Source organism: Natator depressus, chromosome 9 (assembly GCF_965152275.1).
Source record: "Natator depressus isolate rNatDep1 chromosome 9, rNatDep2.hap1, whole genome shotgun sequence".
Taxonomy (NCBI): domain Eukaryota; kingdom Metazoa; phylum Chordata; order Testudines; family Cheloniidae; genus Natator; species Natator depressus.
In genome coordinates, this window is record NC_134242.1 from 84,175,319 (window position 1) to 84,192,839 (window position 17,521).

At 45.5% G+C, this 17,521-nt stretch overlaps 1 protein-coding gene across 4 annotated transcripts in view; it reads left to right on the plus strand.

Moving 5' to 3' along the window:
- COL4A6 (collagen type IV alpha 6 chain) overlaps positions 1 to 17,521 on the plus strand; it is a 186,079-nt gene that overhangs the window by 165,953 nt on the left and 2,605 nt on the right. For all 4 annotated transcript variants that reach the window (XM_074962489.1, XM_074962490.1, XM_074962491.1 and 1 more), the window contains 17 exons: positions 870 to 1,040; positions 2,872 to 3,015; positions 3,427 to 3,552; positions 3,876 to 4,057; positions 4,318 to 4,381; positions 5,336 to 5,410; positions 6,660 to 6,767; positions 7,562 to 7,669; positions 8,130 to 8,201; positions 9,732 to 9,857; positions 10,272 to 10,388; positions 11,272 to 11,433; positions 12,458 to 12,556; positions 13,166 to 13,312; positions 14,510 to 14,626; positions 15,982 to 16,173; positions 16,436 to 16,722. In XM_074962489.1, the coding sequence (XP_074818590.1) occupies positions 870 to 1,040; positions 2,872 to 3,015; positions 3,427 to 3,552; positions 3,876 to 4,057; positions 4,318 to 4,381; positions 5,336 to 5,410; positions 6,660 to 6,767; positions 7,562 to 7,669; positions 8,130 to 8,201; positions 9,732 to 9,857; positions 10,272 to 10,388; positions 11,272 to 11,433; positions 12,458 to 12,556; positions 13,166 to 13,312; positions 14,510 to 14,626; positions 15,982 to 16,173; positions 16,436 to 16,722 (2,297 nt within the window). The remainder of the gene's footprint in view (positions 1 to 869; positions 1,041 to 2,871; positions 3,016 to 3,426; positions 3,553 to 3,875; positions 4,058 to 4,317; positions 4,382 to 5,335; positions 5,411 to 6,659; positions 6,768 to 7,561; positions 7,670 to 8,129; positions 8,202 to 9,731; positions 9,858 to 10,271; positions 10,389 to 11,271; positions 11,434 to 12,457; positions 12,557 to 13,165; positions 13,313 to 14,509; positions 14,627 to 15,981; positions 16,174 to 16,435; positions 16,723 to 17,521) is intronic.

Sequence of the window (17,521 nt, forward strand, 5' to 3'; positions counted from 1 at the left end):
GAACAAAGCCCATGGGGAAAAGTCTTTAATATTCTTAGACTTCAAGCACGCGTTGTCTTTCTCTTCTTTAATTAAGCAGATATTGCATTTTATGTTTAAAAAAACAGGTTGTAGCTTTAAATGCTAAAATCCAGGATTCTGCAAAGCTCGCCCATCTGATATTTCCGCTTTATGTGCCGTTTCTCAGAAGCTACCTGATTTTTTTTTCTTTTTAACGCTGTAGCTGAGCATTCCCTTTTTCAATGGTTTAAGCCTTTACCTTGTTTGTTTTTTTCTGAAATAAATGTTTTCCAAGGTGCAGCCAGAAACATTCTGACAGATGCAGAGACTGAATTGTGCACAAATGTTTCAACAATGTTAATCCTGGAGATGCTTTTATCGTAACATTCAGCAGCCCATTCCTTTAACTACTAACTGATCTAACTTTTAAGAAGTAGCACCTTAATAGCAGAATGAACAGGCCACTCTTCAGTTGACCCCTTTGGTTGACCCAGGTGATGTGGTAGGGACTGGAAGTTAACATTATTGATGCTCCTTATCCCATGCTCTGGTTTTCTGCCTTGAAGTTAAAAGGTGAGACCTGCTGCTGCTCTGCACTTTAATGGCTGACAAAGTGGGGGAGGAGAATAATTCAAAAAGTCTCCCTGTTACTGGTTTTGAAGTGACGTAGGCAGGTCTCTTATTGCTGGATGACTAATGTTTTGCCTATCTAAACACTCTGCCTGCTAGAAGGCTGCATGTGCCATCATTCTGAGGTCCAGCTCTCATATTAAAAGCAATGCTACATTTAAAGAACATGCAGAACAGTTCACCAAACTGTCCAGAAGCTTATATGACAAAAGCTATTGAGTTTGCTTGTATTGATTCAGGACTTCGTGGAGTCAAAGGACCAACTGGTGATGCAGGTCCACCAGGCCCTGCTGGTATGAAAGGCTTCCCAGGTCTAGAAGGTTTTCCAGGACCACCTGGGGACAGAGGATTCCCAGGGTCACCTGGGCCTTTGGGTAGAGATGGACGTCCAGGTTTCTTTGGAGCAAAAGGTAAGTGTATAAATTAGGAAATGGTCATACGGGGCTGGATTCAGATGCACAGCTAAAGTAACACGAATGATGATTTTGGACCCGACTTGTTGGGAGAGATGGAAAGTCACAGGGAACCTGTGTTCAGATGCATTCATTTCACTGCTAGATTGCTGATGTGACTGCAGATTGGGTTAGTTATTAAAAGCTGCATTGGACCCTGCCAAAGGGTATATCGGTTCAGTTCCTAGGGTCCACCACACAGAAACCACTATCCAAGTTGGGGTCATTGTTAGCAAAGGGCATCTATAATAGCATTTAATATTCACATTGAAGAAGTTAACCCTTCTGAAGTGATTTTTTTTTAACGTGTAAAGTATACTGAGGTAAGTTGATACAACAGAAATATCAGAAGTAGATAATGGAGAAATGATTTCAGGAATACCAATGTGTTGCATGTTGTATCACCATTTGTCTTCAAAGATAAAAATTATTTAAGGTGCCAGTCACCCGGTACTTTTTTTTAATCTGATCACAGCCTAATGGGAGAGTGGCACGTTCTTGACTGTCTCTGTCATTCTCTCTGGGGAGACAGGTGACCCCTTGGTGGGGAAGACAGAGCTACATTGGGGATGGATGTGGTGAGATTTGCCCTCACTCAGTAGGAAGCAGTGTCTTAGGTGAGCATTCAGACATTGTAATTCCACATGGGAGCCCCAGATCTGGCCAAGAGATGATCCTTAGTCCATAGGGATAGAATCAGAAAAGTCAGTGTGGGATTGTGAGTGGGGGAAATTATAGGTGGTGAGAGAACGAAGAGTTTGGGAAACGTCGTACGGAAGAGAAAACGAAGCACAAACTGGCGCACGAGGGGCCAGCCGATTTCCACTCAGCGGCTTTCCAGTTGGATCACCTCATGCATCCATACCTGTTATGAGCCGGCAGGGATTCCCCGCTGCCCATTGTGAGGGCACATTCGACTTGGGTGCAGGCCTCGTCGGCTGCCTTTGTGGCCCACATCCCATTCAGGACATCTGTAGGGCTGCCATGTGGTCTTCGGTTCACACATTCACCTCGCACTATGCGATCGTCTCCCAATTCAGGGATGACACCGGGTTTGGCGGGGCTGTCCTCTGTCCTGGGAACTTGTGAACTCCTACCCACTTCCAACAGATATAGCTTGGAATCACCTATTGTGGAATTCACATGAGCAATCACTCGAAGAAGAAAAGATAGTTACCTTTTCCATAACTAGTGTTCTTTGAGATGTGTTGCTCATGTCTATTCCACATCCCGCCCTCCTTCCCCTCTGTCAGAGTTGTCTGGCAAGAAGGAACTGAGGGTGGGGGGAGTGCGCAGCTCCCCTTATACCGCGCCAGGAAGGCGACACTCCAGGGGTCGGGGGGGCACTGCTAGGGGAAAAACTTCCGGCACCAGTGCACGTGACGAGCTCGCACACCTATTGTGGAATAGACATGAGCAACACATATTAAAGAACACCAGTTACGGAAAAGGTAACTGTCTTTTATTTTACGAGGATAGTCAGTCAGATGATTTGAAAGCACATGCTGCTCCGGTTGGATCAGTTGGTATTGTGTGCTCTAGTGGGAACAGGAATAGACCCTTGATGGTGAACTGGAAGCTAGTGAGTAAGTGATGGTGAATAGAGGCTTACTACAGCAATGGAGACATCTAGCAGAACGCTCCTACGTTTGTGCTCTAGGATTTTTGACTGCCTGGGTTTGTGCAATAGGCCGTACCTGCCCTGCTCCCAGCTTCCACTTCTATTTGTATGAAAAATACCTGTAAAGACTGAATTTCTCGCTTTGTTTTACAACTTCTTTCCAAATAGGTGAAAAGGGTCCTCCTGGGTTGATTGGCTTTCCTGGCATGCCAGGCCTGCCTGGTATCCCTGGGGTGAGTGGGCTGAAAGGAATTCCTGGGTCAGCTGGAAGGGAAGGAAATACTGGATATTCTGGACCCTCTGGTCTAAAAGGTGAGCGCTGAAAAACAAATGTGACTAAATTACTGGGTTGCTGCAGCAAGGGGCCCAAGTAGGGTGACCAGGTACCCCGATGTTATTGGGACCATCCTGATATTAGGGGTTTTGTCTTATATAGGACCCTATTACTGCCCACCCCTCATCCTGATTTTTCACTGGTCACCCTAGGCCCAAGAGCAGCAAGGGAGGAGAGCTGCTTCCGTTTTTTGATTGCCAGTTTATTATCTATTCGGGGTGTAAAGTAGCTGTAGCCTGGTTTTAAAAGGTGCTGAGCACCTACAGCTCAAATGGCTTCAGTGGGCGTCACAGGTGGTCCGCAGCTCTGAAATCTAGGCCTCTTGTGTTTAAACACTCCCCTTTTAAGAGACCCTTCTCTTGTACAGCTTAATTCTCTTACGTCTTCAGGTGACAGGGGTGATCGAGGTCCACCTGGACTCCCGGTTCTTAGGCCTCCAGAATTGGCCTTGGCATTCAAGGGAGACAAAGGTGATCGTGGGTCAGCTGGACTGAGAGGATTCCCTGGACCTAGAGGTATTTACCAGCATTAGAATATGTTCCAAATGAAAGTTGCCACCACTAACCACCCAGTAATTCTGATTGCTCTGGGCAGAGGATGTTCTGTCCATTTAGCAGCCTGCAGTATTGTTACTTTCAGATTCTACAAAGATTTTCCACACAGCCACTCTGAATTTGAATCAAGAGTTGCTCTTCAAAGCTGTGCTTCTTTATTGCAGAAATAATGAAATCTCCTCCTCCTCTTCTTTGCGGGGAGCATTGAAGAATAAGCTTCTTGACTGGGCTGAATGTCTTTATGATGATGTAGCCACACATTTTTGTCTTCTGTATACATTTAGGTGATAAAGGATTCCCTGGACCCCGTGGACAACCTGGTCTTCCTGGTCCACGAGGACCGCCAACCGCAGATAGAGGACTTCCTGGTGATGCAGGGTTCCCAGGCCTGCCTGGACCACCCGGTTTGCCAGGACAGAAAGGACAGGCTGGAATCATAGGATTACCCGGATTTCCAGGAGAAAGTGTAAATATGCATCTTCCATTCTGAGTGCACTTAGAAAAATCCCACGTACTGTATCAGAGCAACAGAGGCTGGCAGTACTTTTGCCTACCACACCACCTCATTGATAAAATCAGCTCTCCTCTGGTAATAGCTGGCACTGATCAATGAAAAAGAGGGTTTTCTTTTTTCCCCAGACAGATTGGGGCGCAATTCACTGCCATCAGCACAACCCAGGCTGCAGGTAGTAGGCATGAGGATAATCATCTATTATTTTTTTCCAGGGTTCAGAGGGTATCTCAGGAGCACCAGGGTTCCCAGGAACTGTTGGTTTCCCCGGTCCAAAGGGTAAGAAAATGATTTCCAGCCCCCAGGCGTTTTCCAGAGTGTGACCCAGCAGAAGAGAGTGTGTGAGAGACTGTGAGGGAAAAGTTGCCAGTTTTTGATTTGCTTGGATGTAAATATTCTGAGCAGCTCTCATAGCAAATAGGGGACGTCCCTTAAAATACAGGATGGGTGGCTGGACGAGTCAGTGGTTACCAGAAATCTTCTGAGGTAAATCCACTAGAAATCTGCTCTGTGTATTCCTCCCTCTGTTGTTATTTAAATGCATTTAGTTCACTGAGAATCACAATGCAGACAGGAGAGGCAATTTTCAACTGTCCCCTGCTCTGGTTGTTTTAACAGAGTTGTACATGTTAAGAGATGCAGTCAGGAAACTTTTTGCAGTGGAGCATAAAGCAATGAACAATGCCACATACTCTTGTGTGCCAGTAGATGGTGCTCTTCGTTTTAACCACCTACCTAAATATGCAGCTAGGCTGGGATTTTCAAAGGAATTAGGATCCCAACTCCCATTAGAATTTAGTGGGAATTTGATGCTTAAATAGCAAACACGCCTTTGAACCTTCTGTCCATAGCACAATACCAGAGACATCCAGAGGTCTAGAAAATAATCCTATACCAATCGTATAAATAAATAGAAGCTGTGAAGTTAGAAGCTAGGAGAAAAGCTAGGTATTACCTGTGATCTAATTTGTGGCTTATTGGATCATTGCATAGCTCTGCATCCAAAGCTGATGCAAATATTGTTAAAAGGATTTATTTTACCCCAGGCAAGTAATTTGTTTTGCCTTTGTTAAGTCCGTAGATTTGAACTGTAGCAAAGGTGTATTTTCAAGAGAAAGAGTAGTAAGCAACATGTAAAAGCTACAATTCAGGAGTGAATGGGTTAATTACAGAATGGTCTACCAGCACAATCAAGTCCGGAGAGCAAAATTTCCCTTTCTTGACTTCTACCAGGTGACCCGGGGGAATCACTTGGAATTTCTGGTGGGTTAGGAGATAAAGGAGAACAAGGGGACCGTGGATTCCCAGGTAAAGTAACCCTTGATGGTTATGAATTTCTGGAATGAAAGCTGCAGGGTTTATCCTTGGGCATTGCTGCACAAGCCTGTGATTTTACTATCTGAAAACACTTATTGAGTCTTCTTGTGCAGATGAGATATGTGGGGACTAGAAGTTGGCCCATGCCTGAGCCTGAAAAATACTAAACGCTCCAAAACGAGCCAAAATCCTAATCTCAATCCCAACCCTCAGGTCCTACCTAACTTCTCATATTCTGTAGGTTCCAGAGCACCCAGTCTCTGGCGCCCTGATAGCATTGTCCAGGCCCCTGTTCAGTGGCCTTTGGTGCAGCAGCATCAGGAAAAGCATATACTTCTCATTTTCTTCAGGCCTTTCTCTAGTATAGCTTCTCTGCCAGATTAGAGAGAAGAAGCAGTGTAGCCTTATGGTTAAAGAAGTGGACAGAAAGTCACCTTTCCTGCTAACTTACCATATGAGTTTGGGCAAATTATTGAAATATATCATAGCACCTCTTCTAAAAGGATCTCAACCAAAGTGCAGTACAGAGCGTTGAGACAATGTCCTCAATGCAAACAGAGTAGCTGTTATGCCACTAAGATTTGGTGTAACCTAAGACTATTAACTGGTTCAACTGAAAGGGGGAATGATGCTGGGACACTTTTTTATTTTTTTTAAAAAAGAAAAGCCGTGGGATCATTAACTTCCACCTGCACAGTTTCTAGGGATGGGCAGAAATTGACATTGATTAGGTGTCTCATCTGAAATGCCTAGCCTTGAACGCCAGTGAGAGCAAAGTCTTGTTATGAAGTTAGAATTTATAGAACCTGATTTTCAGAAGTTCTGAGCACAAACAGTTAAAATGAGTCTCCATAACTTTTTGATCCAGTGGGGAGAGAGTCACCCACTGAGCCATAGGGACACAGAAATTACTGTGACTTCTTGATAGTAGAAAGGACCTTCCTGTCTCTCTCTCCCATTTTTATTTTTTTTATTCCTAGTACTCAGCAGTGACCTGTGATTGGTTGCAAATGTTCCGTCTGGCCAGTAGCCTGCTCCATAGGATATTGCTGCTCATCCCTAGACCTCACAAAGGATACTGGGAGATCATAACAGCAGTATCCTATAGTCCACTCCAATGGCCATAGCATTGCAAAGCAGAATTGTTAGTTCATTCCCAACCCTGAGATAACAGATACATGATGGTATGGTCTGTGGGCTTTTATATGGTCTAACATGATTTTCGCTCTTATCATTTAAGGTGAGAGGGGGAAAGATGGGCCAAAGGGTGAACCAGGATACCCAGGAAGCACTGGCCTGGATGGGCCTAAAGGTGTCCCAGGTGACCTTGGCCAAGAAGGACCACCAGGTATGGCAGTGAGCATAGCATCTAACCAGTGAGGTTTGTGGATGGCCAAAGATATAGTTTTGTTGTTTTAGTTTTTGTTCTTATGTTGCTTGTGATAGGGCTGCCTCATCTTAATAGAGAAATAAACAAAAAAGACCTTTTGTAACAGACACACTGTCATCTGGCACTCTGTATTTTCCTCTATTCTTGGTCTGAAAGGTAGGACCACGTTCTGTAGTGATAAACCTAGAGGCAGATCCTGCATTGTAACGCCTGTGTAACATAGCACAGAAGATATAGCCAAAGGGAAAGGGGAGGAGGAGAGCTGAGTTTTAGCCACCTTTGCACCTCCTGGATCCTGCACTGTTTCTGGGGTTCGAATGATCCCTGGTGTAAGTTACAGATGGTAATTTACAGCAGGCTCTCTGTGGCTGGTTCTCCAGCCATTGTCATGATTAACGATGTAAATAGTCAATGTATATATCTGTGAATTATTTACCCAAGTCTATAATCTGGGCAGATGATGAAAAAAACATTGGTTGAATAATTAATATGGGAAAAAATAGTGAAATTAATCAGATAAACTGTTTGATAAATATTCTACAGCTAGTTGTTGTGATGATATGTGATAGAGAGTGTGCGTTTTGGGGTTGCTTTGTCTAGGTAGCAGTTTGCTCATCCACCACTTCTACTTTAATTGCCATGAGAGGGTGAAAGACTGCAAATTGTAAAAGAGAGTTGTCCAATGCTTACTCTCAACAGTGCGGGTACATGCGTGAAAGTCCATCCCTTGTCATTTTGTCACTTCTTTTCAGGCCTCCCTGGAATTGCTGGGTTGCGAGGAAATGCAGGTCTACCGGGTTCTCCAGGGCAGCCTGGACCTGTAGGATTCATCGGACTCCCTGGGATAGCAGGGCCAAAAGGTGCATCTTTCTTTAACTTTCCACCTGGGGAAAAAGTTAAATCAAGAAACTGGCGTATTGGGTGGGCAGGATATAGCAGACAGCACAGTTGTAGTCTACTGTGCTTGGGCTGGTGTGCATTAGTAACTGCCCCTCATTTCTTAGTGGTGTCAGTGTTGGCTCCAGCTGTTCAAAACCTGAAGAATGTCTGAAAAGGGAGAGGCTCTTATCTGATTTTTGAGGTTTGGGTCACTAGTAGGGTTTTGTTGCAGGTAAAACTATAAAAGTAAGTGACTATGGGAAAAACTCTTCGTCTTGCATTAATGGGAGGTGTCTAGAGGAAAATCTTACTTGCATTGATCTCCAGAAGCACTAAACGCACGCACAGTCTCCTTGTTTTGTACATTTCCTTCAGGTTAGCAGCTTCTTATATGCTACAAGCTATTGACTGTCCATTCAAGCTTCTATAATGTCTCCTCAGGATTCCCTGGATTTCCTGGTTTAAATGGTCTGAACGGCTTACCAGGCACAAAAGGGTCACCTGGAACACCAGGTAAAAAATTGCCGCTGGGGTATATTTAGAGGGGTGGGGTTTGAGTGACGACATAGTTTGTCACAAAATGGCTCCATTTTAGTCATGTTCTGGATTTAACAGAAATAACAAGGAACCCACATTGTGCATCTTGCGTCAGTATTCTTACTAAATGTGTGAGACCAAATTCTGCTTCAATAATGAAGCATTAGCACTGAATTCAGTGGGGTTTCACACATGAAAATGAGAGCAGAATGTTTTCTGCAGGTGCCATTGGGGTTGTAAGTCCTGCCTCAACGCCTGAACCAGCCTGTAACTGCTACGAAGTTAATTTGATGAAAGTATAGGCCTGTTCTCTCCCTCATTTCCGTTACTCTGATTTCACCCGGACGACATTTGGATGTTTGGTTAGGTTTTGGTTTAAAGATGACAAGTTGCCGCATAGATCTCAATTACACTGGGCCTGTGCTTGTAGCCCTCATTCATGAGAGTAGTATCACTGAAGTCTGTGGGCTTCCTCACATGAGTGAGAGCACCGGGCCCTTAGGCTGCACTTAGGAATGTTCTGCTGGATTTTCATATTTTGATGGTAATATGAAAAATAGTTCTTTTTTTCTCAACAATGTTTTGACAAATTCAAAGAGGTGGGGAAAGACATTTGGGGAGAGAGGCATATCTAGTCAGAATCATCCTCCAAGTCTGAACATTTTAAAAATGATAGCAAACGTCAGATTTGTTAACTTTAAATTGTAACTGGATAAATGAAGGAAGCACAGGCGTTAGTGGACATAAACAGTATTAAGACTGAACATAAAATTTCTAGTTTGTAAATATCTCTCTAGTGCTCTCCATGTTTCCCTGATTTCAAAGTCTTTATTTTTGGGAAATAAAGACAATTGCCATATTTTCTGAAGCACTCAAATGATTTGCATTTGTTTTCTGATTTTCATGTCTGTGAGAATGGAAAGACTATATAATATTGGCTCTTGCCAAGCACACCATGGGAAGCATCTCCCAGAGCCCTGCCTCTATCCTGCAGCACCTCATGCTTCACTCCAGATCTTCTTGAGCAGTGGATGTTGATTGATCGCTCCATCTTGGAGTCTGAAATCCTTTGAACAGTGGGTTCAACTCTGTATTGTATCTCCTGAGAGGAGCGGCACAGAAGACACAATCCAGGGGGATGGGAGGCAAAATTGACTTTCCCAAGCTGTCTATGGGCTTCACTGGAACCCAGAATCCTTGTTGCACCAAGCACTATGGGCACATCCTTACACCAGGGCTCATGAAAGGAGTAGCATAGGGCTATGCTGTTCTTAGGCTGGGAGAATTCTTCCCCAGCCCCTTGGGTCTTATTTACATCCACTGTGCACCACCAGAGCAGCATATAAGGGACTGGAGTTGGGACCAGATTCGGCCCCAGTGATTTCTCTGAACTCCAGGCAGTAGAGGGGTGAATGGCTAACACTGTATACTGACTGAACGTGCAAATGAACTTACATCAAGCAGTTTTAAAAGGCTCCTCTGTCCCCTTTAAACATGTTTGATTAGGTCTGAGTGAAGCTGGACTGAATGGCCCTGCAGGGCTTCCAGGTCCTAAGGGTGAAGAAGGTTCCCCAGGCATTGGCCTAGGAGCCCCAGGACTCCCTGGGCAGAAAGGATCATCAGGAGACATGGGTAAATAGTAACGTCTGTGGAAGCAGATGAATTGTATTGACTAATCGAATGTACCTAGACTTGGGACTGCAGGGAGTATATGTAGGGTCAGTGTAGTTTAATAATGGAAATTCACAGTCATAAAGATGTGAAGGGGCCATTGGTTTGTTGATTTGTAAACACAAAGTAAAGGTGTGGCATGGTCGAATGTATGACAAATGATTGAGTGCATAGTTTGAATTAGCTTTTATAGCTCTCTCGTGGTGCTAATGAGAAAGGGGGTTTGTTCCTTCCCTGGAGGGGGAGGGGGTGTTGTTTGGGATAACATCCTGTACCCTTATTGATGTTACACTGTCCACGTGGATCATCCTTGATGATCACAATAGGGATGCAGGCATTGCCTGGTTTTTTTTCAATATTCATCTGTAATTCTAGGTCCTCCAGGTACCTTGGGTCTGCCTGGTTTACCAGGGCCTCCTGGCATCTCTCTTCCTTCAAATATACCTGGGAGACGTGGTGATCCTGGCCGTCCTGGAGTGGATGGGAATCCAGGTATGAAGATGAGAGCCTCCTTCGTGTAGCTCATTTCTGTTATATGGTCTAACTGTGGAAATAGCAAGGTTGACTGCCATTCATATACACATTTCCTGGGAACAGCTGAGAAGGGGAAATTGGATTTTATGAGCAATCAGTCAATCTAATCTGGTGTTTAGAGCAGGGATTGGGAATCAAGAGGTCTGGGTTCTCTGTTCTTTGCTCTGCCACTGACCTGGAGTAAATGGTTTTATTGCTCTATGCCTCAGTTTCCCCTGATGTAAAATGGGGATAATAATACTGTGCTTATCCAACTTCGTAAATGCTTTGAGCTCCTTGGGTGAAAGGTGGCAATATAAATGCAAAATAACAATTTCTCATTAATCACAAGTATGATTTAATTATTCAGATTTCATCATGCCGTCGTTATCATCCTCATTCTTGTTGTTGTTCCTTTTTTATTTGTACTGCGGTAGTGCCTGGGAACCCCACTCATGGACCAGGCCCTCACTGTGCTAGGCGCTGTACAACCACAGAACAAACAGACCGTCCCTGCCGCAAAAAGCATCATTGTACATGCTCTGATCAATCACAGTGCAGCGTGACTCACCAGTGCTCGCAGGGGGAAGGGATGTGAACTCCCTTCGCTTGCAGTTGGGGAACCAAAAGAAATAGAGATTTGACCTACAACACAATAGTTTGTAGTAAATCCTCCTGCTGGCCTGCTGAGCTGACTGTTATGAAGGGGAAATGATATTTTTGATGATCCTTCACCCTGGAAACCTTGCTCCCATGCAGCCAAAGAGTGAATGAATGAGTATTCCATAGGGTGACCAGCTGAGGATAATAGGAGCATTCTGTCTTTACAGGAACTGATTTTTCTCACCCATTTTGTTCCTAGGCCCCCCAGGTCCTCCAGGTCCTCGAGGGCTCTCCGGCCCAGCCTCCAATCAAGGTGATACCGGCCTTCCAGGTTTACCTGGAGTTCCTGGTTTGCCAGGCATAAAGGGTGACGTAGGACTCCCTGGTCCAACTGGAATTCCAGGAGCTTCGGGACTCAAAGGTATTTTTGTACAGTGTTTTGAAGCTGCCCCCTGGGAGTATAAAGAGCTGTCACATGTTGCGGGCCTGATAGCTGTGAAATCAGCTCTGATGTAGGTGTGTGTCATTCTGGGATTTGTTTTCTGTTCCGGGAACGCTGAAGGTAGGTTTCTCCAAAGCACTCCATTTTTACCTACAGGGATGGAGCAACAATAGGCCAGCCAGCCCTGAGCACTCTTGAAAATCCCACCTTGCATTTTTTCACTTCTCTTCATTATTTTAGGTAACAGCTGCCCACAGACAGGAACACTGTCTTTGCTGTTTGCTGCTGTTGGTTGGGATTGCCTATCCCCAGATCCACATACAGATCTCCCCTCTTCTGTGGGCCAGGAAGAGCTGCTGCCACAGCTCTCTCCTACCCATCCACACATCCTCTGGGCCTCGCCTTGGCCACACCATGGACTTGGAGATCCATGAGGGGGCAGAGACAGAGTGGTCTGTGGGGAGTCAGGCAGGGCCAGTGGGAGAGCACATCACCCTTCCTCTGGTCCCCCCATGTAGGAAGCGTGATTCTACGGGCGCTATGGAGCTTGGGAGCCAGGTGAGGAAGGACACTGGAGATCAAAGCTGCTGTGAGAGCACGAGGCCTCTGGCAGGTTCCCTGGGTTTCTGGGTGGGCTCCAGGGCCTATTCGTGAGGGCAAACCCTGCCCCCTTGCGGGTGTCAGTGGGGAGAAATTTCACATGCGGAAGATACCTCCTCCCCAGAACCCCCTCCCATGGCTTTTTCCACAAGAGGGAATGATGTGTGCAATGATTTCAGAGTCAGTGTAAGATTCCCCGCTAATAATGTTACAGTGGAAGCTCTCACAAAGTAGCCCCGCGGGGGTGCCAGTCAGTTCTGGGAATCAGAACTGACACAAGGGTGCGACTATGTCGTTTAGAACCACACCTCTGCCCCCCGGTGCATCTGCCAGTATTTCACGCAGGTACAGAACCAGGGATTCGTTTTCAAGATCCATTACTCTTTGCTCTGTATCTTCTCAGGTGTGAAGGCTGAGCCAGGCTTTATGGGGATGCCAGGTAAAGATGGGCTTCCAGGGGACCCTGGAATTCCTGGGCTGAAAGGTGAAACTGGCCGTCGAGGTGAGCACAGGATGGTTTGGAGAGCTGTACTGCACTTGCAAACAGCTTGTGGGGTGGAAGGTCGGGGAGCACAGTGAGCGGGTTTCTGTTCTTTTGGGGTTTGTTCCTTTTTTCCACCCAAGTATAAAGCCGGAGCTTTTGGTGACTTTTAAATGGGAATGGGCATAAACCAGCAACCCAGCTCCAAACACGCCCAGACTTTGGGAATGTTGGGAACCAGTCTTTGCAACTTTGTTACTTAAAATGTATCTTCTTTAGTGTTTTTTCTGTGGAGACAACTGCTTGCAGAAATTGGAACTCTCTCTGTTTCTGTGTTGATCTTTCTATTAATCTCTGTGTCTTTCCTGCTGGGGAGGAGGGTGGGCGGGAGGATTACTGTTTCTCCCCCAGATCCCCAACAACCTGTATTTGTAGCCAAAAAAATAAAAAAGGGGCTGGGACTTAGGGAAATTAGGGACTTTTAACAAGAGCTTGGGAAGTCATGGGAATATACCCAGTGCTAACATACAGGGCATTCTCAATTTGTTGAACTACATCCTTGGGCTAGTAGATCATCCTATCTGTGCACTTTATGTGGGGTGCTTAGGGTGCCATTTGCAATGTGTACAGGTTTCCCGGGCCTACCAGGCGCTCCAGGCCTAGTACCAAAACCAGAAGAAGTCATAGTTCCTCCAGGGCTACCTGGTCTGCCAGGAATTGATGGGGTCCCGGGCTATGCTGGAGATCGTGGATTTCAGGGACCAGATGGGCAGCAAGGTAAAAAGCAGCACGTCAAATAAGTGAAACTGAAATGTTGGACTTCTTGCAGTCACAGGAAGCGGCTTTGTAAATTGTGCTGTCAAAGTTCATATGCTTTTCTTTAGAAGCTTTGTAATGGAAATGACCAGAGTGTATCTATCTTTTCTTTTTATTAGAACCGGCTAGAAATATTTTCTTGTACATTATGTTCACAGGATTTTGTAGTCTCTTTTGCGTTAGGTTCATGGAACTGAAAGCAGCCGTCATGATGCAGTTGGCATGATGGCAACGCGGATCTGGCAGCAGATCTAATCAGTCTGAGAATGATTCATTTTGGAGAATTATTGGGATTGTGTCAACATGAAATACTGTAACACATTGCTTTAGGAACCTAATTTTGCACTGTTGTAGTTCTGCCATTGACTTCAGTGGGTGCAGGATCAGGTCCTACATAGCCACCTCTGCAATGCTGAATGTTCCTTGTCATTTGGGGAAATGATTTACAACTTAATTTTAAATATTAACACAATTTCTCAAGGTGCAAGCTCTTGGAGAGACAAAATCCCAGTAGGTGTCTGCTCTTTTCCCTGCACGCTGGTCTAAAGCACAAAATTACAATATTAAACAGAGACCTCAAGTGCTAATTCCATTGAATTTTAGAGGAGGTGGGAGAGGGGAATTTGGATTCAAATCCATGGATCTAAACCTGCCATTATGTAACTTTGGAGCGTATGAGATCCAAAATTGGAGGATGCCCATTTGGATGTGGATGAAATCAATCAAAGATAGCTGCTTCTGTAAGGGTTTAGCCCAGAAATGGTGGTAGTCTTCTGAGACCAGGTAATCTTTTCTCTGTTTACAATGGCAGAAATCTTGAGAGATCAGATGAAAATAATCACAAAATTTTACTGGCATCATATCCAAACCTGAATCCAAGTTCTGCTTTGGCTTCAAACTCAAATCCACTGGAGCCTAAGCCTGACCCAGATCTGAACACTGTCTCTTCTGTTCATTTGTAATGCTTGAACATGTTATACGCATCATGTCATAGGTCATATTGAATCACGGTGCCAAGCTATTAATTTGTTAAATTTGTTAAATTGTAAATTTAAGCCCTCAGCATTGCTAATCATGATACATCCTCCTGTTGATGCCAGGAGTGAAGTCTTTGATGAGAGAAGCAAATTAAATAATAATCATTACATTTAATTACAGGTCCAAAAGGTCTGTCAGGCAGATCAGGTCAGGTGGGCCGTCCTGGTTTACCGGGGCCAGATGGCACAGTTGGGGATCCAGGAACCCCAGGTATTCCAGGGCCACCAGGATTGGAAGGTAATTTTATTCTTTAATTTGTTCTTTTGGTATTCTATGAGTGCTCAATCAGCAAGATTTCAGCTGGCCTCCTAATGCAGGGATGCCGCCCAAGGCCACAGACATCACAGAAATTCCACGTTATAGACTTAAAAAAGAAGGACCTATGTGGTGCCCAGGATCTTGTGCCTTGTGTCTGCATTGATGTGAATTTCACCTTTAGTGAGACAGTTGGGAGTAAACTCACCCACTGCAGCATGCTCTAGCGTATGCAATTACTATCTGTTGCTACTGATGATTAAGGCTATGATTTTGTCACAGAGGTCAAGGAATCTGTGACTTCCAGAGACTTCCATGACTTCAGCCCACAGCGGCTGGGAGCAGTAGGGTCCCCCACTGCCCACGGTGGCCCGGGAGCTGTTGGGTACAGGTGGCAGTGACCCTCCGGAGCTTCAAGCTGCCGAGCTTGTGGGCAACAGGGGCTCCCCACAACTCCTGGCTGCCCCAGGCGGTGGGGACCCTGGAGCTCCAAGCCCCCACCGGTGGTGGGGGCCCCCAGATCTCTGAGATGGGGCCCCCGCAGCTGCCCAGTCGCTGTTGGAGGTGTGGGGGCTCCACAGCTCCCCGTTTTGTCAGGGATATTTTTAGTAAAAGTCACCGACAGGTCAAGGGCTTCCATGAATTTTTCTTTATTGCCTGTGACCTATCCGTGACTTCAGTAAAAATATCCATGACAAAATCTTAGCCTTACTGATGATTCATTGTATAGGATGCTGGACACCCTTCTAGCTGTAATAAATAGGGAGTTATCAGGAGGGTTTGGAAGCACAGGAGCAGGGCATTCCCTGTAGAATTTGAAAAGGAGCGAGTCAGAGAGGAGAAATGTGGTTGGAGTGGGATGGTGAATGGGAGGCACATCCTGGTGCTTGACTGAGAGTCAGAGCGTCCGGGTTTTGTTCCTGGCTGTACCACAGACTAGCTCTGTAACCTGGGATGAGCTACTGAACCTCTGTGCCATCAGGGTAAAACACCACCACCTACAGCACTTGTGTGGGAATTAACGAGTGCTGGAGGGCCTCACCCAGAAGGGCAAGGCAGAATTATTGTATTATGAACTACAGTTGCTAGTGCCTGCATACCATGGTGATTGGGTGAGACACAGAAAAATTAATGGTATGGAAAGTGATTAATGGTGAGTCAGTACCGTAGTGTACTGATTGGCTTTGAGACTCAGCCGGGCCTATTCGATCACATGGCACCCATCAATATTTGAGCTTTACTTTGCTTGCAGGTAGGGCAGAAGTGACATAAATGCCCAAACACAAGTCAGCTAACTTACAGTGTACTCGCAACTCGTGACTGACTTTCTCTCCCAGGTGTCTCTGGAAAGCCAGGCCTGTTTGGTTTGCCCGGAATGCCGGGTCGGAGTGTAGGCGTTGGATACACTTTGGTGAAGCACAGCCAGTCAGAGCAGATCCCACCGTGCCCAATTGGAATGAATAAGCTCTGGGAGGGTTACAGCTTGCTGTATGTGGAGGGGCAGGAAAAGGCGCACAACCAGGATCTAGGTGAGTCAAAAAGTCTCTGTCACAAATGAGGCAGGCCAAATTCCACTCCCCCGTACACACTGCACAACTCCCACTGATTTCACTGGGCTTTGTAAGAGGTGTGAATCTGAGGGTGGAATATGACACTGAGGGTGCAATGATACTTGCCACTTGCTTATCATCTGGGTCTGGTCTTTACTAGCTCTTGCCTTTTGGCAGCAGTTTGATGAGCCCTTTGTTCTCTTCTCCATTCCCCTCCTCCCTGCCTCCCTCCCCCACCCAGGTTTTGCTGGCTCCTGCTTGCCTCGCTTCAGCACCATGCCATTTATTTACTGCAACATCTATGAGGTGTGCTACTATGCCAGCCGAAATGACAAATCCTACTGGCTCTCCACCACTGCTCCCATCCCCATGATGCCAGTGAGCCGTCTGGAGATCCCACAGTACATCAGTCATTGCTCAGTGTGTGAAGCACCTTCCCAGGCTATTGCAGTACATAGCCAGGACATTACCATCCCGCAGTGCCCCGAGGGCTGGCGCAGCCTGTGGATCGGATACTCTTTCCTAATGGTAAGAAAATCGATTTGTTAATGCAAAGACGGTCACACTATACGAGGCTTGTTTTAATATTGGCATTAAAACCTAAGTATTTGCTCCTTAGGTCAGCTTGTTGTGGAGCTTTCAGTTTCTTGGACGCAACTGTTAAAACTAGCAAACGTAGTGGCAAAGTCAAACTCTGCCACTAAGTTTGCTAGTTTTAACAGTTGCGTCCAAGAAACTGAAAGCTCCACAACGAGCTGACCTGAGTTCCTTGCGTATTACCAGCAGGCCTAGTATAACCTCAGCCATTTTGTTGCCATTTAGCTAACTTCTCAAGTGTATTGATAAAGTTTACGGTGGGGTGGAAGAAATAGAACACTTCCATACTATCAAAGAGACTAGTGGCCCGTAAGAACTGATTCCTTTAAACCTCAAAACAGCTAATTAACTATAGAGAGACAAGGTCGGTGAGGTAATATCTTTTACTGGATCAACTTCTCTTGGTGAGAGAGAAAGCTTTTGAGCTTACGCTGAGCTCTCCTTCAGCTCTTCCCAGACCTGTAAGCCCGAAGGCTTGTCTTTCCCACCACCAGCAGTTGAGCTAATAAAAGATATTATCTCACCCACCTTGTCTCTCTAATATCCTGGGACCAACATGGCTACAACACTGCAATTAAACTATTGCACAGACATAACCCCTTCTCCCTGCTGTATGGCTTTTTCCAGAATGTTCTACAATGACATTTCCTGGTAGCTCATTAAAGTGTGATTGCAAAGTGATTCTAAAAATAGCACTGTGATTCTTTATTGTTTCTCAGTTTTCAAATTA